This window comes from Siniperca chuatsi, linkage group LG8, assembly GCF_020085105.1.
Source record: "Siniperca chuatsi isolate FFG_IHB_CAS linkage group LG8, ASM2008510v1, whole genome shotgun sequence".
NCBI classification, from domain to species: Eukaryota; Metazoa; Chordata; class Actinopteri; order Centrarchiformes; family Sinipercidae; genus Siniperca; species Siniperca chuatsi.
The window spans coordinates 18,546,456-18,568,990 of NC_058049.1; the positions used below are offsets into that span (position 1 = coordinate 18,546,456).

At 40.0% G+C, this 22,535-nt stretch overlaps 3 protein-coding genes across 6 annotated transcripts; 2 read left to right on the plus strand and 1 right to left on the minus strand.

The window, feature by feature from the left end:
• Positions 1–1,955: 1,955 nt before the first annotated feature.
• On the plus strand, positions 1,956–9,172 carry rlim (ring finger protein, LIM domain interacting). The gene is made up of 5 exons (XM_044206004.1): positions 1,956–2,192; positions 3,444–3,670; positions 5,267–5,371; positions 5,454–5,699; positions 5,830–9,172. Exons 2-5 carry the CDS (start codon positions 3,502–3,504, stop codon positions 7,239–7,241), a joined length of 1,932 nt encoding a protein of 643 aa, XP_044061939.1. The 5' UTR covers positions 1,956–2,192; positions 3,444–3,501; the 3' UTR covers positions 7,242–9,172.
• On the plus strand, positions 9,084–11,761 carry glod5 (glyoxalase domain containing 5). Of its 4 annotated transcripts, XM_044206000.1 has the most exons (5): positions 9,084–9,222; positions 9,926–10,032; positions 10,432–10,587; positions 10,913–11,114; positions 11,245–11,399. In XM_044206000.1, exons 1-5 carry the CDS (start codon positions 9,162–9,164, stop codon positions 11,358–11,360), a joined length of 642 nt encoding a protein of 213 aa, XP_044061935.1. In that variant the 5' UTR covers positions 9,084–9,161; the 3' UTR covers positions 11,361–11,399. The 4 variants fall into 4 exon arrangements, with proteins under 4 accessions (XP_044061935.1, XP_044061937.1, XP_044061936.1 ...); XM_044206002.1 differs by lacking the exon at positions 9,926–10,032; XM_044206001.1 differs by lacking the exon at positions 9,084–9,222 and having other exon boundaries at positions 9,229–10,032.
• A 6,392-nt stretch (positions 11,762–18,153) lies between these two features.
• Positions 18,154–22,529, minus strand: irg1l (immunoresponsive gene 1, like). The gene is made up of 6 exons (XM_044205914.1): positions 22,195–22,529; positions 21,839–21,893; positions 21,482–21,669; positions 20,996–21,088; positions 20,254–20,459; positions 18,154–19,632 (listed from the first exon to the last, which is right to left on the minus strand). The coding sequence occupies exons 1-6, from the start codon at positions 22,210–22,212 to the stop codon at positions 18,705–18,707; spliced, it is 1,488 nt and encodes a 495-aa protein (XP_044061849.1). The 5' UTR covers positions 22,213–22,529; the 3' UTR covers positions 18,154–18,704.
• Between the last annotated feature and the right edge of the window lie 6 nt (positions 22,530–22,535).

Here is a 22,535-nt window from a genome sequence, read left to right on the forward strand (position 1 = left end):
CTGCACAAGTCTGGCTTTGGCTCATGTTATTTTAATGTCATATCTAATTAGCACACAGGGTCAGGCATTGCTAGAGTGACTGCTCATCCATAACTCTGAGCTGGGCTGCTGTGGTCCACACTGCAACTCATTCTGGCATGCTTAATTGGAGCTGGAGATACTGTCTCAGACCATAAACAGATCCTGTGATGTATGCCTCCAAAATTGTCAGGTGGTATTAGCATTGTTTTTGTTCTTTAGTCACCCATAGCAGATAAGGGAGCAAGCAAATTATAAGATGGAATGTCTAATGCAGGTACACCTGTGGTTATTAAATGAGATCCTAGTTGTTTTGTCAGTGCCTGCTCACACAGCCATAGACTCTCTCATTAGGACAATTGTTTGTGTGTTTGTTTCATTACAGAGAAGACTATAAAGTAACATTTTGAAAGAATCAGCATGTCTATTTCTGCATGTTTTCGAAATGTAGGCATGTAGTTGTCCGTATTGAGTCAAATCACAAACAACACCAATTACTCAAACAGATTTTTTGTTTGGCTGGCAGATTAGTTCTAAAAGAAAGAAACTTCTTTAAATACAAACCTTTACAGACTAATCTGATGTGTTAAATTCAGTAAGATGGTATAGTGTCACTGCTGGGTAAATCCTTTTTTGTGTGTTAGAACAACAGCTTTAAGCCATTGCAGAGGCTTTCAGCAACTGCCCAATAGCCTCCAATAGCTTTACTGATAGTTGTGTATATAACACAATTTTCCCAAATATGTGTCTGTGATAGCTGCAACTGTGGTTGCTAGCTCATTTTCAGGTCACCACTGGGTCTCTTCTGGCATGCTGCTGTATCAATACTGCCCCACCTCCACCCACACTAAAATCTAGGGTCTTCTATAAGCCTGTGGTGTTTCTTTCTCCAAAAATATCTATAGTTCTTTTACTTTTTAAATGATAATGTTAAGGATAGAGAGAAATGTATACTATTCTCCTTTACTTTGACTCTGCTGTTGGACCTTTGTTCATGTTTCTTGGATACATTGTGAAATTTCTGCCTTGCATTTTCATTTATGTACAAAGAAATTGAAAAACAAAAATCCACTTTGACACTATGGGATAATGTTTGTAGATTAATATAAATATCCAAATTTATGTAAACAGTTAAAAATATTATATGTCTTACATATGTATCATATGTCATTCTCTTTCAGATACTTACTTTAAACTAAATATTTTCTTGAGTTGCTATTCTATACACTATTTTGTGTGCTCAAAGCAATTTAATTGGATTACTAATGGTTAATTATAATTATTGATACAAGTTACTGACACAAAAAGCAACAAGAGACAGAAGGTTTGACATCAACTTAGTAACATATAAAGTAGACCTAATTGGCTTTTTCTGGCTTTTTCTTAGTAGGCCTATTGAAACTGGGAACTTAAACCTCAATGGCAAAATATTTTTAACATTGACCATTTGTAGGCTATTGCCTTTGTTGAAGAAGAGAATGGAAACCATTTTAAAAACACACTGGAATACAAGTGGTCTAAATGGGATTAAATATTACTATGATAATGACATAATTCTTTTGTAACTATAAAATACATTAGTTGCTTCCGTTTTTGATGTGACATAGGCAGTTGCATGCTATTCGGTAAATGCCATGCTTTATTATGATCATAAGACCGATGATTTTATTAAAATTCTTTGAATAATGTTATATGTGCTGGCCACTAGTGCTAGATATTTGTCCTCCAGCCTGAATTCCGCAGAAGGTAAGAGTATTTGCATTTACAACCGCATCGTGACGCTACAGCTGAACGGTGTCATACGGTCCAAAACAAACACAGTTTTTCTAATGCTTTTCTCAGATAATGAGGGTATTTGTAGCCCTGAGTTCGGTCTTTCAGGCAGCCCCACTTATCAGGCTGCTACAATTCACCCCGCCTCGTTCGCTACGATTGGCAGACGTAAACTGAAACCATTTAGCCCGGGTATTGCGGTGCCTGTATCTACCTGTGAGGTTTAACTCAGGGAAAATCATCTGTGCTTTCTCAGTTTCCGGAAGATCATTCTAGCCTTCCTAACAGAAAGAAAATGGAAACCTGAAATCGCACTTAGCTAAACAGTCAAGCGTTTTTCAGAGAATATTAGAAGAATAACTGGCTAGTACGATTACATTGCTAGTAACATCATTGAACAGGTAATGTAAAAGGGGTTTGGTGACAGACTGTATATTCTTTCTGATTACCTTTATTTTCATTAGCTAGCTAATTTTAGCTTGTTTGCTCTGGTTAGGTATTGGTTGTGAACGTCATTGGTTGACGTCGTTTGCTTAGTTAGCTTGCGGTGATGCTAACACTAACAGTATCGTCAGTGGTGTTTTAACTAAAACCCTCGTGTTTTTTCATGAATGTCCAGTAACGATTAACGAGACACATTCATTTCACGCCATGTTCCTAACATCAGCGATATTTCTTCCAAATAAGTATTAACGTCAAGGTAATGTAACGGAGGACACATCACAAAGTTACTAGCTAAGTTAGCGTTAGGTGATGTTAGATATCCCGTTGGAAGTGTATGTAACGTTAGTTAGCCACTCGGCTAGTTAACATGGAAGCTAACTAGCCGTAGCGTAGTGAAGGCTCAACATAGCCGGGGTTGTTTGGTCATCTAAGAAGCTTGTTTTGAGCCGACGATACAAATGGTGTCGTACTCACCATATGGCCTGTCGTTCATGATTTGCTTTACATATTACTACAAAGGGGTCCTCCTTTTATAGCTTTTTAAGTAGTGGTTGGAGTTGTCAGTGTTAGCAATCGTGTACATTGCTAATAGTTAGCTTGCCAACGTAAGCTAAGCTAGATGATGCCATTTTGTTTTTATCTCGACTTTGACCAACACACTGCTTTCCTATAGGACTTACAACACACAAACCATCAAATTATTCACATTAGTCACAGCTATTAAACAGCCACAGATGCAATGTGTTCAGGAAAAGTACATTGTACGTTACGATAAACGCAACGGCTCAGTTAGCTAGTGTTGCGTTTATAGTAATTTAGCATGTCATTTTGCTTTGTAACCAGTGGACGTAAACCATGCTAACAATAGCTACTGGGTCGATGTTCTCCTCAGATATTGAATGTGTCGCATTGTGATACTGTATTTTGACCCGAGTTTTCCATTGATGACAATTACCTTGGTTGGTGTAATATCACTGATGCGGCCATTACATTAATCATAGCTAACAGAGTGGAAATACTTTAAGGTGTCAAGTAAGACATTTACATGTGCTTTTGGTAGCGAATCCCTCTTGCATAATCCTATTCTAAATCTGAGTAATGTTAGTCTTACTACCTTGAATCTTTGAATTAGGCCTAGATGTAGAGTCAACAAGCAGGGCATATCCATCTGTTCTTGATATACATCTTATCCTTTTTCTTTACTGCAGCAACTGGATCTTGCTGAAGATTGGAGAACATCCCTCGACCTCCCTCCCTTCTGAATCAATGGAAGGGTCCGACAGTTTAGAGCAGAGTGGCAGTGACCAGCCAGAGTCACAGCGCAGAAGACAGCTGGACCGCCTGGGCAGGGAGGAGGCCTTCTACCAGTTTGTCAACAATCTCAGTGATGAGGACTATCGTCTCATGAGAGACAACAATCTTTTGGGAACCCCAGGTAAAACACCTTTAATCTAATTACACTAGTATTAAGTCTTGTGACAGTAATATGTGACTGTAGAAACATTGACATTTGTGTAAACAACTCAAATGGTAATTAGTTTTATTATAAATTAGGAACGGCTGGGTATCAATACTTGGTAAATTCCATGTGTTCAGAGTGACTTGAATGATACCAAGTCACATCACACAGATGCCTGTCATAAAGTTTCAGCATCTGATCCTACTAAGCACATTTAACATAGGATTCAGTCATTTTGAGTTTAGGTTCACTTTATGTTTTTTTGTTACTTTTCATTTAACAATTAAATCCTCATTGTCATTTATCTGCTCACCTTTTGAATGCTTGGTCTGAGCTATACTGAATTCCGTTCCTCCCTTTTAAAGTTTGAAACTGTTGTCTGTTGGCTGACAAAAAGGCACAAAAAGTGCTAATTTAGACAAACTTTAATCGAAAGTCATCCAGCAGGGCTAATAAGTAGGCTACTGTGTCTCTTGAATAAAGTTGAGATTGAACAAGTGTGATGAACAGGCATGTCTGGTCCAGAAAAGTAAAGATGCTCCTTTTTACTTACTTGGTAACCAAACCACATTATCTGTTATGTTGTTGTGCTGTGGTGTCACATACATTATACTGCAACCCACCTGCTCCAATGTTATAAATTGATAGATTATAAAGTTTCATATTTTATATATCAGATTTCTAAATATCTTTGGTGTAGAGTGCTTTCAGATACAAGTATTTACTTGGTGTTGGTATTACTTCAAAGGTAGTGCTCACCATAATTTTTATAACGGCACCCAGCACTTACAAAGAAGTGCCTCAAGACAGTTTACAGGCTTGCCTTTGCAAACTTTTCAAGCATAATTTAGTTGATGATCTCATCATTTTATCTATTTATGACCTATTGGTAAAATCTTTGTCCTCCTCCATCTTTAGACATCTCCTACTTTCCCATTACAATTACAAGTGATTACAAAAGTTAGGCTTAGGTCGCTACCTCTAGTTTTGGATTTGTCACTATGCTCGAAACGTAACAGCCTACGGACTACTGAAGACGCCCAATCCATCTCTGTCCCAGGACAGTGGGAGGGGGAATGTAAGTTTGGAGCATCCTTTAGCGGAGCACCCTGCAAGGAGAGGGCATTGAATGGACTGCGGCACGCCCTGGTAAGTCTGGAGGATTTCAGTATTGTCCTGTTGCTGTGTTCAAAGAAAACCAAACAGCTCTATGGGCCAATACAGTACACACAATTACACCAATTCTTTTTTGACACATGTACAACATTTTTTGCAATATAGTACAAGATTTTTACTTTAGTTCTCTACCGGCCAGATATGTAGCTGTTAAAGTGTGTCTCCTCTTTCTGTATATTAAATCAGAACATATTTGTTCTTATTGTAGGGAGTTAAGCTTTCAATTCCTCACAGCTACCTGCAATTTCTTTCTCCCAGCTTACATTCATCAGAGTAGAGAAGAGGAAATTAATTAAACACTTAATAACCTACAAGAAAGGAATACGTGGATTGCCAAAAATTCATTTTTCTTTTTTAATAATGTACTGTTGTTTTGTTTTGTAATGTCTCTTTCAGGAGAGGTAACAGAGGATGAGCTGTTTAGTAGACTTCAGCAAATCAAAGATGGTCCAGAACAGCAGAATAACACCCCCATTACTGAAAGTGGAGAAGATCCAGTTGGTAAGTTTGCCTTTTTTTTTTTTTTTTACTCTGATTTACTGTCAGATATGATTTGTCACTTGTTAACTCTGCTGACTTTCAGAACCACCGGAAAGCTCTGAGGATCCTCCCAGTGGGGATAGTCTCTTGGACTGGCTGAACACAGTGAGGCGTACAGGCAACACAACTAGAACTGGTCATCGTGGAAACCAGTCTTGGCGGGCCGTAAGCCAGACCAACCCAAACAGTGGCGATTTTCGCTTCAGCTTGGAAATTAGTGTGAACCGCAACCTGGCTGAACAGCAGGCAGCTGCTGAAGGGGAGCAGGAGTCTCCAGAGCAGCCTCCGGAGCAGCTTCCGGAGCAGCCTCCGGAGCAGCCTCCGGAGCAGCTTCCGGAGCAGCCTCCGGAGCAGCCTCCGGAGCAGCCTCCGAGCCTCGGAGCAGCCGGAGCAGCCTCCGGAGCAGCCTCTTGAAGAGCCTCCACAGGGCCAAGAAGTAGTGGCAAATGCTGAACCACAGGTCCCCATGGAGACAGAAGTGGTGGAAGAACCAGTTGTAGAAGAGTTGGCTGTCATAGTGGAACCAGAGCCTGAACTGGAAGAGGTTGTTTCACAAGAGATTTTAGGAGAACCTCCCAGCCCACCTGCTGCCCTGCCAGTACAACCACCGCTTCCTTCTTCTCCACGCAGAGGACAAAGGAGAGCCCGCAGCCGCAGTCCAGAACCACGCAGGACTAGGGCCCGTACAGCCAGGAGCCGCTCCCCTCTCAGCTTGGATCAGCTAGATGGTCTTCCTAATCCACGTCATGCTCACAGCTTTCAAGGCCCCATCTCTGCCACCAATGCTCCTCCTGTGCCTCAAGTAGAGGGCAGTTCTCGGACTCGACAACATGTTCTTTCCAGGCAAAGCACTGCTGACAGTGATGTTCCGGTATCTAGGGCTGGCATAGAATCTGTCCCAGAGACCCAAAACTCTGGATCTCAGGAAGGAGAAGTTGCTGGGGGGGAAGGGGGTGCAGCAGGGCGTCGTCCCCCTACTATTATGCTTGATTTACAGGTGCGTCGTGTGCGTCCGGGTGAATATCGCCAACGAGACAGCATTGCTAGTCGCACCCGCTCACGCTCCCAGAACTCAAACAACACATTTCTTTATGAGAGTGAGCGTGGTGGATTTCGTAGGACTTTCTCACGCTCTGAGCGTGCTGGTGTGAGGACCTATGTCAGCACAATTCGCATCCCTATCCGAAGAATCTCTGATGCAGGTTTGGGAGAGGCAACCTCAATGGCTCTCCAATCTATGATTCGGCAGATTATGACTGGTTTTGGTGAACTTGGCTACCTCATGGATTCAGACTCTGATTCTTCAGATTCAAACCGTGGAGTCAACACACCTGCGGATCTGACTGAAGCCCTCAACAACCCAGATGCTACTCCTGCTGCTGCTGCTGCTGCTGATGAACGACCTGTGGCTGCTGGAGTCAGAGCAAGGACAGCTGAGACTGATATGGATGAGGGCCTTGCCACTGGTCCACCTGCGTCTGGTGGCAGGGCTAGACCTAGACCACCTATTAGCCTAGAGGAGCCCAGCTCACTGCCCTTCCTGCGACTTGCCCACTTCTTCCTCCTAAATGATGATGATGAGGACCAGCCCCAAGGGCTGACCAAAGAGCAGATTGACAACCTCTCCATGCGCAACTTTGGTGAGAGTGATGCATTGAAGACTTGCAGTGTCTGCATAACAGAGTATGCAGAAGGTAACAAGCTACGTAAGCTGCCCTGCTCTCATGAGTACCATGTGCACTGCATTGATCGCTGGCTGTCTGAAAACTCCACTTGCCCCATCTGCCGCAGGGCTGTCCTGGTATCGGCCAACCGAGAGAGTGTGGTGTAGCTCATAAAAGACTGCAGACCTTTTGTCTTAACCTAAGTAATCTAATATCCCAAGTCCGTAAGAGGCTTTGAGGAAATGTGTCTCCACTGTTGAAATGTATTTCCTTCATACCATTTGTGAGTTTGATCATAATGCAGTCACAGGTTTGATTTGGGGTGCTCCATACAGTGACATTGGGACATATTCAGTCTCTAGTAAGACATTTATTATTGCAGTCCAAAGTTAGGCACAAGCAATGCATGCTGTTTGAATCATCCGGTAGTGACCAAGCAGTTTGTTGCATTGCGTCAAGCCATGCACAAAAGCAGACCTGTATCTCCATAAAGAATCCCCTGGTTATAAATGCTGCACACCTGCAGGTAGTTCAGGCACATCTGCTCTTTTGTATTAGCTCCTAAATGGCGCCTTATATACCAGAAGATGGGTATTGGTGCAGTTCTTAGTTACACCAGTATTAGCTGTAAATAAGCTTGTAAAAATTATTTTGAATCATACTTTGTATCAGTGAATTGGTTTTGGATTGTAAATTATCTCATATGAAGATTAGGGTGGTGTTGGCTGCAATTACTCTATCAGAGCATCCCTAAATTTGGTGTTAAACAAATAGGTTGTATCGATGTACACAGCAGAATTATTTAGAGATGGTGATGTCCAAAGGATGTAGGATATTAATTGGTTTGCTGTTTACAGTGTGACTTGTATACTCCCTTTTTGTTGACCTGAAAGAAAGAAACTACTACTTTGGAGTGGCATATACCATGAATTGAGTGTGCTGAATGGTTTTAAAAAATAGAATGTTGTACAGGAATAAGGAAAAGATGAATCCAACTAGGTTACATAAGTTTATTTTCTTGATCATTAAAAGTGATTGAGTAGTATTCATACCAGAAATTAGGGATGTCTCAATATTGGTAGTAGATATTGGGTTGATATCAAGTTGTTGGCATGTGAATTTCCCCACCTTAAAATACTATACTAACAGGCATGACATGTCAAAAATTTGAATATAGTTGCTTTTGCCCCACATGTAAAGGACTTTTACTTTTTAATGTACAACAATGATTTCACAATCATTTTGTCCTGTCATCCATTAACTACTGGTCTGATTCTTTATTTTTAACATATTGGATTGTCTTTAATTGTTGACTGATGAATTAAGGTGGTATCAGTTAAGCTGGTATTGGCATGGAGTGAAATGACCCGAAATTGACCTAAAATGAAATGTAGACTCGCCTTCTCAACTCAAGTCAGAATATATCTCTTAACCTGTAGGTCCACCTCAATGTACAAATGACAACTTAAGTTATTAATCCAAAGCTCTGTTTGTCAGACATTTACCAAGTCTGGGAAAAAAAAATCACATCATTGTCCTTCTGTCTTCTTAAGGTTCCAATAGAAAGTCAAGATGCTGGCCCACTGTGCCCTCCTCCTGCCTCATGAGCAGATAATCCATATCAGTGTGCAATACATGCTAAAGTGAAAGTAGGGAAATACAAACCATGATATAAATGTATGATATTGTTAAAAACTGTTGTTAATGGCTAAAATCTTTAATGAAGATTTAATATCTTTTAAAATGTGTTGAAGTTCATTTAATTTTATTTAGAAGTTCTGTAGGTTTTAATAGTACTGTTGATGAACAGGAACACTGGCTAAAGGAAGAAAAGGGCATCACTATCAATGCCATCCTGTCATGTTTCTTGTTTCACTGTTTGATGTCTTTGCCACAATTATTACTTCCCTTTGTGGGACATAAAAGTTTGAATGCAAGACGTTGTCGTTGTATACCATAAACCTGTAAATGAAATGTATGTTCCCTCTTAGGCCATGCTTTAGTTTTGGCCTTGTTCTGTGACCCACCCAGTGCAGTATGTCAACTGGGTGTTAAATGAAACTAACCGCTGAATTAAACAAGTTGTTATGCTTCAAAATGCATTGCAGGTACATATGTATGCATCCTGTACAGTCACTGTCCTGTTGGGTAAGTTTATTCATACATTATTAGTTATTATTACTTCTACCTTATATATTAAACAGTCTAAATATACTTGTATTTCCATGTTTGCTTTGATCTGACTGTTCATTGATATTTTTTCCTACCAGTTCATATTTGGACTTGGTTTATGACATGCCCTCTAAAGCTGATCTTAATGATGTTGAATGATCATGATGGTGTGAAGTGCAAGTAGAGGATGGTTGGTGTTTCCTTCTCATCAGTGTTATTAGCATTAAAGCTCATACCCATTGTGCTCTACATCACATTATGCAAAATATATGTAATCATTTATGATGCATGTGGCCACCGACAATTGGGGAAGAAGTGCTGTTAGTAGCACCCCTAATGGTAGGATTTGGGAAATCAGTTCATTTCCCAACTGACATGAAAAAGAATTGCCTTCATCAGTATGATCTTAGCTAGAATAGCAGGTTTTGACGACGTCTCAAACAAGAATGGCCTTCAACTAAGCTAATTCAACAGTTCATGAACCGTGAAGGATTGTTATTTTGATTAAAATACAACTAGCGACATTCAGTTGACGCTTAGTTTAATATTGTCCTTAACGTTTAACACCAGGAACAGATATCGGTGAAGTCTGGTAGACAAAAGTTTTAGTTTAGAAAAGGTATGATTTTTTCCCCCCGGTGCCATGGCCAGTGTAGTATAGCAGCTAACGCTAGTTCAGTCCTCAGAGGTGGAAAAACAAGGAAGTACCGGTGTCAGACCACGGCAAGGATGGCGCTTCGGACAGTTGGGAGTCGTTTGTCGCACTGTCGGAAGAACTGTTTCAAGGTAAATTTAGCTAACCGTTAACGTTAATGCCACGTCTTTTCTCACTAACAGTCTTTCCACTCGCGTCTTACTTTGCTCAAATGTAACGGCAGTTCAGACTTTCCTTCAGAGAAATCGTAACCACGGTAGCTAAATAAATGTGGAAAAATGGGCTCACATGATTTAACGCTACTCAATTTACATTGAGGTCTCAGGGTATTAGTTAGCTAACTCGCTGCTAGGCAACATTATCGACACAACTACACGAGAATTCCACCTTTCATATGCTTACAGGATGCCGCACATATTGACCACACAGCTGCGCGGTTGATGCTGAATTAAATTGCAATATCTTCTGTTCATGCCGTCGACATCAAGTTTTTTTTAATCTCTGGAATTTATTTGTCTTATCTTTTGTAGACTGTCTCTATCCAGACACTTGGAGTTGTCAAATTCAAAAGAACCTGTCCAGTTGAAGTGAGCCATCTGGATCATTTGGTTCTAACAGTGAAAAGTGTGCCAGACACCGTCAACTTTTATACCTCAATCCTTGGCATGGAGGTCATCACTTTCAAGGTATGCAAGGTGCTTTGTAGCCTACATTAAATGTATTATTATTATTATTATTATTATTATTAGTGGTAGTAGTGAGATTAACTAGGCCTATTGCTAATTAACTATTTAATAATGTCTAATATTATCATTATACGTGCATTGTTTACACAGGGATCAGGAAAAGTGATTTACTCTTGTGCTTTTGGTTTGAGAGGACATCCACTAGATGGCAGGCTTTGATCGTATGTCAGCTGACAGCACCCCTCTCCACTCAGTCAGTTATGAGGGATCTTAAGCTTTCAGACACTTCTCAACATCCTCACATGCCATCTCTGCATTTTTCAAGGGAAACCGTAAGGCCCTTGGTTTTGGGCAGCAGAAGTTTAACCTTCACCAGCTGGGTCAGGAGTTTGAGCCCAAAGCCAAGCATCCAACCTCAGGCTCTGCAGACCTGTGCCTTATCACCAAAACCCCTCTGGCTACAGTAGCGGCACATCTGAAGGTCTTCTATTTCCTACAGACTGTTACTGATTTACTGTGTCAATCTTGTAAGATGGCTACTCTTTTAAACCACTTGATCTCTAGTCAACTTTGTATGTCACATTTCGTTACCATTTTGGGATTAAGCGGCCACTGAAATGCTCAGTGTCATTTTCAGTTGTCTCTTCTCCTCTGCAGGTCTGTGGAGTCCCGATAGAGGAGGGTCCAGTGGAGAGGAGTGGAGCTGTGGGGACAATCACCTCTCTTTACTTCAGAGATCCAGACCACAATCTCATCGAAGTGTCAAACTATAACCAGTCAACATCAGAGGGATCTTCTTGAGACTTCTTTGGCCTTGTTTGGGAATGCACGTCAATGCATCCAATCACTGCACTAACTCTTGTCTGTTGGACCCAGTTTGCACAATTAGACTTTCAGCTATGAAATTTTGAGACCAAAATGACTGTAATTCAAACACATGTACTATTTTTTGACTTGGGGTGGATAACATCAGTTGACTGTGCCTCTTCCTGTGCAGTTCTGCTGACCAATGGTTGCAGTTTTAGCACTCTTAATTCAGAATAAAACGTAAAAAATCACTTGAAGATTTTGAGCTATATGACCAAATGTATGAAGAATTTGTTTTACTTTGTGCAGAGAAACACTTATAAGAATCATTGTTTTTTAAGCTGAAAATAAAAGGTTCTTCCATGTACTCCATGTTATTTCTGCTTTTTTACACAATGTAAACAACTCTTTAGATTATATTAGCCTTTGCCATTATATCATCATATTGTTGTCTATGTGGCTGCTAAAGCCATTTATTGTTGCAGTATGTCAGTCTTATGTCAGTTTTGTTATATCAAATCAGCTAATTTGAATAGAGAAAATACCAATTGCTCATCAGGTTAACAGTGAAAAATAAAAGCCAGAAACGTCAGTTAATTATGAAAATAAACATAATGTTCCGATTTATATTTCAAAGAACACCGTCTTTGTCCTTGGGTATGCTGTGATAGAGACATTGAGATGATTGTTTTATACTACAGAGTGTACAGCACACAGACTCGAGGTTCAGATAAGACTTGAAATATACAAGAGACTGCATTTTCCACTCATTTACTTCACATACGGTACCATTGAATAAATAATGTGTGTGTGTATCTATATATATATATATATATATATATATATATATATATATATATATATAGATATAGATATAGATATATAGATATATATATATATATATATAGATATATATATATATATAATATATATATATATATATATATATATATATATATATATATATATATATATATATATATATATATATATATAGTATTTTTTTAAAAAAAGCCTCCTGTGGACAGGTGTTCACAGGTAGCCAAATTAGCATTTGGCTACAAACACTAAATACATTGCATCTGATGTTTGTGCATAATTGTATGTTGCAGTTCCAGTGCTATTGCTATGTCCATGTCAAATAAAATTAACTTAATTTAACTTCTACATATACAGTGTATATGTAAAAGTCAGTGACATATGAACAGATCACAAACAAAGGTATGACTGTGCTTTGATGGTGAGTGGGTGTGAAACCTGTCTTCAGCTCTTTTGTGCTTTAGCTCTTATTATTTCAACATTCAGGAAAAATAATGAATATGGGGAATTGTGAATTGTGAAGATGGGAAAATACCTGGTTGGGGAAAACAATTTACTTACTGACCCCATATTTGGGCTACATTGATAGGTGATGCTTGGTAGTGACAGTGTGTGGAGCTCATTATGTCTTTGTACTGTTTTTGCAATGAACATGATGTGTCCCAGAAGCAGGAAGTTTTAAGGACCATTCAATAGTGTAGAAATAAAGAACACACAGGCCAGATTTAGCATATTTACACTAAGATGTTCAGCTCATACGGTGACTTATAACTGTTGTGCAAAAGCTCATCTTTTCCTGGAAACTCTCTATTTTACTTAATTTAACAGTAACACATGCAAACCCCTTCAAGAGCATAAATATATATACTGTAATAATGAACTTAATGTTTCCTTCTTCTTTAGTGATTTTTTAACTCTTATTAACACTTTGCAAACACTTCTTTGTGGATTCAACATGCACAGGCCTGCACAGACAGGGCTAAGCTGTGTTGGTTTCCGTGTGACCCATGCTGGGCTGTGCATGAAACAGAGCCAGGCGTCCATTATCTCCTGTGTAGACTTTTTGCCATACATAAACTTAAGGACCACAGGCTGGAATGAGGAAAACAGCTCTCTTTTCCCAGCAATGCTCCACAATAAAAATGCCCGGCTGCTTATTTTTGTTTGCACTCGAATGTACACACTGGAAAAAGAAAAGCACCTTTATGGGATTCTAACAACCAGGTATTTTCTCAGTTCATATATCAGCGACAAGGGGACACCACTGATGACCCAGTTATCAGTTCGACCCACTCTGAAACCTGAGTGTGAGAAGCAGTATAGATTGTAAATGAGATTAAGGTGGGTTATCAGTAGTGAGGAAATGGAAAGGACCAAAATTTCTCTGTTTCCTGACTGTAAACCTTAACACTGGGGCTTACTAGCACCCATCAAAAGAAACCTGTTCATCCATTGTTGTATGGAAACTCTATCTGTGTCACAGCTATAGCTGTAAAGAGGCTCAAGTCTTCAGACATATGAGGTATGGTGTCGTCTCGTTTGCTGTGGGTGGAGAGAATATGAAAACTGTAATGTATGTAAACCTGTAATCGTCCTTACTGCAGTGGAATTCCCTCCTTGTTGTTGAGTGTGCCCAATACAAAAGTCCCCTGGTTATAATACACTTTAACACCTAAGGGGATATTTTTAGCTGCCCAGGGTCTTTTGTCGTCATTGCTGTATTTACCTTGGCAATCTTTCCTTCTGATAAAACACAGCAATGCAGGAAGTGTGCACAGGAAGACTTTCCTGGTAAAAAAAACCATATCATTGATGTGTATAATTATACTAACAATGGAAGAATTGGAAGAAGTATTTTATTGCAGTGTTTCACAGTGCCAGTCTTATTGCTGAAATTAAAGGGATTCCCAGTTCCTTATCGTAAAGTACAAAACTCAAAAGTGTCTTTATCACCAATTCGATATTTCCTTAATAGTTACAATGACATCAATCAGTAACGGCATTATTCCCTTTGTACTTGTGAGAGACTTTGCTTTTGTGGGTTTGTTTACCACATAGGGAAATAGGCTGCTCAGTATGCCTTTTTTCCCCCAAATTTAAACCTCTAAAAATAGATGTACCCTGATGAACCTCTGAACTATCAGCTGTATAAGGAACAAAACTTGGACTTAAATGTTTTGCTCCAAGAAGAACCTTACGCATTTGCTCTTAAGCTCTCTGCTCTGGTAATTTAGAACACATACAGGACATACAGTAGCTGAGACCTAACCTGTGGACCCTTGTGGAAATCTGCTTATATATTTTGTTCTCTCGCCAAGAAAGTAAAAAGTGACCAATGAGACAAAAATAGTCTAGTCTAAATGACTTTAAGACAACTCTATAGTCATTTTGGCTCACTTTTCTGTGTTAACTAATCAATTTCGCTTCATGGCAGAGCACTGAGCACAGAACACTAACCACAACACAATCTCTGCTACTTGTGTCTGCTGTGAACACTGAGAATGTTGTTTATCTAAAAGCTGTGGATACAGCCGATCAATTCCGGCGTTTACAACAAAGCCTAACTACCTTTTTCCAACAAAGCATAATAAATGGTAATGTTCAGTAAAAAAATTCTAGTAATAACAAAATGGGTCCCACATTATTTAATGTGTACATAGTACTTGCACTGTTTTACACAGTTAGTTGAATGTCATCTGCCAATATGCAGCTCCGACAACGATGAACTTCCTGCAGATCCCAATCGAGGGTCCATCATTTCAAAATGTTATGCGTCACAGAAGTTTACTTTAAGCTTTAAAGATACCAAACATTTCCAAAGCGGGGAATCTATCAAGTTCTATCAGGTTGAATTACAGGTTGAATTAGATAGAAGAGTGTATAAAAATGCACAAGATGAGACCAAGGTTAATACATTATTACTGTAAATTTTTTTAATTACTTCCCAAAGACTACCCAGGTTCTTATGTTTTATTCTGAACCTTGTGGGGCTGCTTTTGAACTTTGTTCTTTTAATTTTGGAAAGACCCACAACCGATTGTAATAATGAACTTAATGTTTCCTTCTTCTTTAGTGATTTTTTAACTCTTATTAACACTTTGCAAACACTTCTTTGTGGATTCAACATGCACAGGCCTGCACAGACAGGGCTAAGCTGTGTTGGTTTCCGTGTGACCCATGCTGGACTGTGCATGAAACAGAGCCAGGCGTCCATTATCTCCTGTGTAGACTTTTTGCCATACATAAACTTAAGGACCACAGGCTGGAATGAGGAAAACAGCTCTCTTTTCCCAGCAATGCTCCACAATAAAAATGCCCGGCTGCTTATTTTTGTTTGCACTCCGAATGTACACACTGGAAAAAGAAAAGCACCTTTATGGGATTCTAACAACCAGGTATTTTCTCAGTTCATATATCAGCGACAAGGGGACACCACTGATGACCCAGTTATCAGTTCGACCCACTCTGAAACCTGAGTGTGAGAAGCAGTATAGATTGTAAATGAGATTAAGGTGGGTTATCAGTAGTGAGGAAATGGAAAGGACCAAAATTTCTCTGTTTCCTGACTGTAAACCTTAACACTGGGGCTTACTAGCACCCATCAAAAGAAACCTGTTCATCCATTGTTGTATGGAAACTCTATCTGTGTCACAGCTATAGCTGTAAAGAGGCTCAAGTCTTCAGACATATGAGGTATGGTGTCGTCTCGTTTGCTGTGGGTGGAGAGAATATGAAAACTGTAATGTATGTAAACCTGTAATCGTCCTTACTGCAGTGGAATTCCCTCCCTTGTTGTTGAGTGTGCCCAATACAAAAGTCCCCTGGTTATAATACACTTTAACACCTAAGGGGATATTTTTAGCTGCCCAGGGTCTTTTGTCGTCATTGCTGTATTTACCTTGGCAATCTTTCCTTCTGATAAAACACAGCAATGCAGGAAGTGTGCACAGGAAGACTTTCCTGGTAAAAAAAACCATATCATTGATGTGTATAATTATACTAACAATGGAAGAATTGGAAGAAGTATTTTATTGCAGTGTTTCACAGTGCCAGTCTTATTGCTGAAATTAAAGGGATTCCCAGTTCCTTATCGTAAAGTACAAAACTCAAAAGTGTCTTTATCACCAATTCGATATTTCCTTAATAGTTACAATGACATCAATCAGTAACGGCATTATTCCCTTTGTACTTGTGAGAGACTTTGCTTTTGTGGGTTTGTTTACCACATAGGGAAATAGGCTGCTCAGTATGCCTTTTTTCCCCCAAATTTAAACCTCTAAAAATAGATGTACCCCTGATGAACCTCTGAACTATCAGCTGTATAAGGAACAAAACTTGGACTTAAATGTTTTGCTCCAAGAAGAACCTTACGCATTTGCTCTTAAGCTCTCTGCTCTGGTAATTTAGAACACATACAGGACATACAGTAGCTGAGACCTAACCTGTGGACCCTTGTGGAAATCTGCTTATATATTTTGTTCTCTCGCCAAGAAAGTAAAAAGTGACCAATGAGACAAAAATAGTCTAGTCTAAATGACTTTAAGACAACTCTATAGTCATTTTGGCTCACTTTTCTGTGTTAACTAATCAATTTCGCTTCATGGCAGAGCACTGAGCACAGAACACTAACCACAACACAATCTCTGCTACTTGTGTCTGCTGTGAACACTGAGAATGTTGTTTATCTAAAAGCTGTGGATACAGCCGATCAATTCCGGCGTTTACAACAAAGCCTAACTACCTTTTTCCAACAAAGCATAATAAATGGTAATGTTCAGTAAAAAAATTCTAGTAATAACAAAATGGGTCCCACATTATTTAATGTGTACATAGTACTTGCACTGTTTTACACAGTTAGTTGAATGTCATCTGCCAATATGCAGCTCCGACAACGATGAACTTCCTGCAGATCCCAATCGAGGGTCCATCATTTCAAAATGTTATGCGTCACAGAAGTTTACTTTAAGCTTTAAAGATACCAAACATTTCCAAAGCGGGGAATCTATCAAGTTCTATCAGGTTGAATTACAGGTTGAATTAGATAGAAGAGTGTATAAAAATGCACAAGATGAGACCAAGGTTAATACATTATTACTGTAAATTTTTTTAATTACTTCCCAAAGACTACCCAGGTTCTTATGTTTTATTCTGAACCTTGTGGGGCTGCTTTTGAACTTTGTTCTTTTAATTTTGGAAAGACCCACAACCGATTGTAATAATGAACTTAATGTTTCCTTCTTCTTTAGAGATTTATTAACTCTTATTAACACTTTGCAAGCACTTCTTTGTGGATTCAACATGCACAGGCCTGCACAGACAGGGCTAAGCTGTGTTGGTTTCCGTGTGACCCATGCTGGACTGTGCATGAAACAGAGCCAGGCGTCCATTATCTCCTGTGTAGACTTTTTGCCATACATAAACTTAAGGACCACAGGCTGGAATGAGGAAAACAGCTCTCTTTTCCCAGCAATGCTCCACAATTAAAACGCCCGGCTGCTTATTTTTGTTTGCACTCCGAATGTACACACTGGAAAAAGAAAAGCACCTTTATGGGATTCTAAGTTTTATGTGCATAACAGTTATTTCATTTCCTGCTTGTTTCAATTGAAGGACACAAGAATGTTTGTTTGTCCCTGTCTTAGTTTTAAATGATTTACTGGCAGTGATTAACCTGATGACAGACTAATGTGCTGTACTTGGTGACCTCATTAGTCACAAATTTTCTCTACAGAATCTTTTCTTCTAGGGTAATACAGTATGTTGTTTTTTCTTTTTCATTTTAATTTGTGTTAAAACAGGTGTGGTTGAGTACTCATAGGAAGAGTTGTGAGTATTGTTCTGGGCCAAAGTGAACACATTCTAATTTTAAAATAAAGTTTTATTTAAACAAAAATTCACAAACAGAAATGCTTGTAATAAAATGTTACAATGTCAAAGAGGAAAAAGTATTGCATTTACATATTTACAAGCATCAAGCATGTACATTGTTTAAATTAACATTTTAACAATCAATTATTTGGCACAAAAAACATGGTACAGTACTTGGCACTACTACATGTATATGTATAATGTTGACATTGTTCAGTACATAAATCTTCCTTTATTTACTTTTTGCAATGTAACTAGATCACATTTTACAACTCACTGATTAATTAATAATCTAAAATATAATGGAATAATACACTGAAGAATACATTAGATAAATATGTTCTGACATGGCTCAACAGATATTTCAGTATTTGTCAGTATTGGTAAAAGACACACATATGGAAACATAATTGTAGTGTAGAGTGTAGTGGCCTATAGCTGCTTTTCATGAAAAACCTTTACCAAGTGCAATAGGCAAACTGTTTTTAAGTGATATTCTCCAGCACTGATTTGGACAAATGTATCATTTTAAATACATTTTACTGTAAATATTTAGGTAAAATGTCTTAATGTATTTATGTACAATAATTTCTGTTTTGCTGTTATTGTGTATGTCTGAGTGTTCACTGCAGCTGTGACAGAAGGGCCCTGCAGTCCCCAAGTCTGTCCAGCTCCTCCACCACATCAATCAGCTTCTCAACCTTCTCTGTGGGAAGTACTGCCCCTGCGTTGTTTCTGAACTTCTTCCTCAAGCTCTCATTGGTCAGCGGGTTGCGCCAGTGACCATAGAAAGTGTCACAGCGTCCCTTCAGAATGTCTCCCCCGACAAGTGTCACCTGGACTTCGCCATACATGCGGTTGAAATTAGCAGGGTTGTCCTTGGGATGTTCCACGCGAACACATCTCAGCAGAGTGAGCAGGTCAGGGCGCCGCATGGCAGCGGGTGTGAAGGACTGCACAGTCACCTCACCATCCAGGAGAGCGCTGCAAGCATTGAACTGGAAGGAGTGGCGTGCCTCGTGCTCAGAGTCAGGGAAAGGCCTATTGATGTACTTTGATTTGGGGACTCTAAGCAGGATGTCCTGAACTTGAGCTGGGGAGACAGTACCAGGGCCAAACCCCACAAGAAGCTTATGGACCGAGGCTGCAGCATCTGCCACCCAGTGCATCCCCAGATGGGCGGGGAAGCGCTTGAACCCCATGTCCTGCTCCTCTAGCAGGAACATATGGCCGTCATTATTGGGTGAGTCTAAAGGCTGCGGCACATAGTCTTCATAAAAAGCATTGAAGCCAGCCACCCCAGCGACAGCGTCCAGGACCAGTGGACTTGCCTCTAGGCCTCGGGAGGCCAGCAGAGCAGCCTCCAGCCCCAAACGTGAGGCATTACCAATGTGGAGGGGTTTAGACTGAGTGGCAGCGTTAGCCATTGGGGCTCCAGATAGAGAAGCAGCTATAGCCAAAGCATGACTGCACCGGGTGTGATCCAGAGACAAAAGGCGAGCACAGGCAGCTGCACTTCCCATGGTCCCCACCACACTGGGAGGGTGAAACCTGGTGATGAGAAAGACAGAGAGAGACTTCAGTCAGGTGTTTTGGAACTATTTACTCTTGTGACTAAAGGAGCATTTCATATGTGTGCTCTCATAACTATGGTAATAGCAGAGCTCCTGTGTGTCTCTTTGTACAAACAGCTACTCTTTTACGTGACTCCACGTTATCGCAGAGACAGCTTTTTTAATAATGTGGTAGGTGATTTGACTTTGTGTAAACACTTGTCTCCACAAATAGAGTCCTGTCTTTTATTCTCCTTCACATTGCTAATTGTGCCAACACTACCCACAGAGCCTCTGCTGTCCCTGAGATGAACATAATAACACGCCTTTCACAGCTCATTGAGACCACTAAGAGACTGCACATTATGCTGCACCTGCCTCCTTGTGAAGCACACTGCAGAGATCAGCAAGAGTCAAATATGGATCTCTTTAGACTCATGTGGATACTTGTTCTCCATGTAGAATACAAATAAAAACTCTTCAGCGATGAGCTGGCTTTAAATCTGTTAAGTGATCACTTAGGGAGACCTAGTAAAGTGCAAAACCTACTGCAATGTTGCTATTAGCCTATAAATTGCAGTATCTATGTTCAATTTGACTGGTGATCTGAGGGGCTCACCTCTTGGGGATGTTGTGGGCCTCATTGGAGAACCTCATCAGTCGGCCCTGGATCTCAATGCCAACGTTGAATGCCAGCAAGAAGTCGAGGCCAGTAGGTTTGCTTTTAGCAGGCATCATGTCACTGATTGCTAACACAGCAGGAAGGACTGCTCCTGAGGGATGAGTGGCAGGGTGCCATGTATCATCAAAGTCCATGGAGTGAGTCTGCAGGAAAAAAAACCCCATACATTTTTAACAGTCAATTGACTGTGAATAATAGCACAGAGTTGCTTTAATATTAAAAGCAATTAGATTATTATTGATACATTTTCCATGCTGACAACATTACTTTGCTGTGCTTCATGAAAAAACACAGTGGCTAGCTGTAAACAATTTTTATAATTAGCTGCAATTTAGCTCTCTACACCCATCTTTGTGAATTGGAAAATCAACAAACAGTTTCAACCACTGGAGGCAAATGCAGGCTGCAGAAATGAGGTTGACATCCTGATGGCTTCTTTAGGAATGGAGGCCAATGGCAATGGCAATGCAGACATAATGTTGGAAATGTCCACAGAAGGGTAATGTGGGTTCAATTCAGTATTTTCATCAACCCCTCCTGTGGTTGGCGGCCCAGACGGTACCATAACTGTGTATAAAATGGCTGTAGTTCGGATGTAGTAATGGTGTTTGGTGCGTCTGAAATTGTGTGGTGTACTGGGGACAATGGTGACCCATCTGTTCCACCTATTTATACTCACTGCCACTCCATTAACGAAAGCTGCTAGTGTAGGGGAGAGCCTTGTGCTCCTGCGTCCATACACAGAGCTGATGTCATCAGGAGCATACACATGCTGAAGGGGAAAAGACAGAGACAGGTAAACACAGGGAGTTGTCACAAGGGCATTTTTAATATAACATTTTACAGTCACAGATTGTGTCCTCACATATATAAAGAGAGCTTTACTTTAAAAAGCTCTGGCATGTCACTCTGCAGTTGAAAGCTGATTCAGTTTCTTTGTAAGTCATATATCAAAAACAGACATTTGGCGAAAAAGGTCACTAGACATTAAAAAAACCTGCCAAGTTATATGACTAAATTCAGCATAATAATAACCTGTGATTTTTTTCACTCATCTGTCCACACATAGCTGTTGCACTGACTTATGACTACTGTTTGTATAAGGTCAAGCAATTGCTTTCATCTGTCTCATTGCCTCATAGCAGATACAACCTTCTTTCCTCACCTGGCAGTGCTGCAGGGCCAGTTCAAACACATCTGTTGTGCTGCCAATCAGACCAACTCCAATGCTGTCCAGCACCATCCTTTTGCTGCGGTGGAGCACCACAGAGGACAAGTGCTGGGGCTTTACTTCACTGATGAACTTCCCATAGCTGGCTGTGACTGTGTCCTCAGGGTCCTGGCGCTTCAAGACTGCAGGGGGAAAGAGCAAGGAATGTATGAGTAGAAAGAAGGAAAGAGGCCAGGAGTAAGTAAAGGAGAAATGTTGTAAAAATGCTGTGTAACAGCTGAACCAGAGAGAAATATGTTATTTTGTGTTTTGACACAAGCACTGAGTAAAGTTGAGTGTACCAAAGTTTACCTTCCACTGCAGACTTATGTAGCCCTCTGACAGCCCATGCTGGGGTAATGGTTTTCTACAGGACAAAGAGTACAGAATATATTTATTGACACCTGTAAACTACTAAGTGTGACATCCATTGTATTACTATAAAATTGTTTTTTTTTTACATCTCAGATCCATTACAGGCTTTGGACACACGCAGTGATTTTCTGCCTTTTCTTTGACAGATCTGCTCAAATCTTTAAGCATACCCAGCAATGTACTTCAGTCACTCAAGCATGAACAAGATTTATGCCCTTTATTACAGTCTGGGGTACATAGATCCCTATTGATCTAACAGAAATAGGCCTGAAAAAATATCTTTAAATCTTTACCTTTAATGTGGAGATCATGGTTTCAGTCAGTTGTTTCTCTTGCTTTGCTCTTCTTTTTTCTGTCTCGTTGATGCAGTAGGTTTGCAGTCAAAAGGTTGTGAAGGATGCTGATGCTTTTCAGATTGAGAGGGCACCTGTCTTATATAGTCCAGGGCTCAAAATGACTCTTGATACTGGCCTGGGAGGAACAGGGAAGCACTTCCATATCCGTAACAAAATCATATCAGATTAAGTGGAGGAATTTTCCACGGGAGTCATCATCATCATCATCATCATCGTCATAACCATCATTGCTCACCTCAAAAGAGGAGGAGGAAGAACTGATACTTCTTTGTCCAGTG

Bases quoted from the DNA above. Each gene is read 5' to 3' on its own strand.
- rlim (XM_044206004.1), top strand. From the start codon at position 3,502: ATGGAAGGGTCCGACAGTTTAGAGCAGAGTGGCAGTGACCAGCCAGAG. The intron at 3,671-5,266 runs GTAAAACACCTT...TGTCTCTTTCAG, and splicing joins CAATCTTTTGGGAACCCCAG to GAGAGGTAACAGAGGATGAG. The intron at 5,372-5,453 runs GTAAGTTTGCCT...GCTGACTTTCAG, and splicing joins AAGTGGAGAAGATCCAGTTG to AACCACCGGAAAGCTCTGAG.
- glod5 (XM_044206000.1), top strand. From the start codon at position 9,162: ATGCTTCAAAATGCATTGCAGGTACATATGTATGCATCCTGTACAGTC. The intron at 9,223-9,925 runs GTAAGTTTATTC...ACGCTAGTTCAG, and splicing joins TACAGTCACTGTCCTGTTGG to TCCTCAGAGGTGGAAAAACA. The intron at 10,588-10,912 runs GTATGCAAGGTG...GCATTTTTCAAG, and splicing joins TGGAGGTCATCACTTTCAAG to GGAAACCGTAAGGCCCTTGG.
- irg1l (XM_044205914.1), bottom strand. The intron at 21,089-21,481 runs GTGAGGAAAGAA...TTTCCCCTTCAG, and splicing joins TGGCCCTGCAGCACTGCCAG to CATGTGTATGCTCCTGATGA. The intron at 20,460-20,995 runs GTGAGTATAAAT...TTTTTCCTGCAG, and splicing joins CTTTCGTTAATGGAGTGGCA to ACTCACTCCATGGACTTTGA.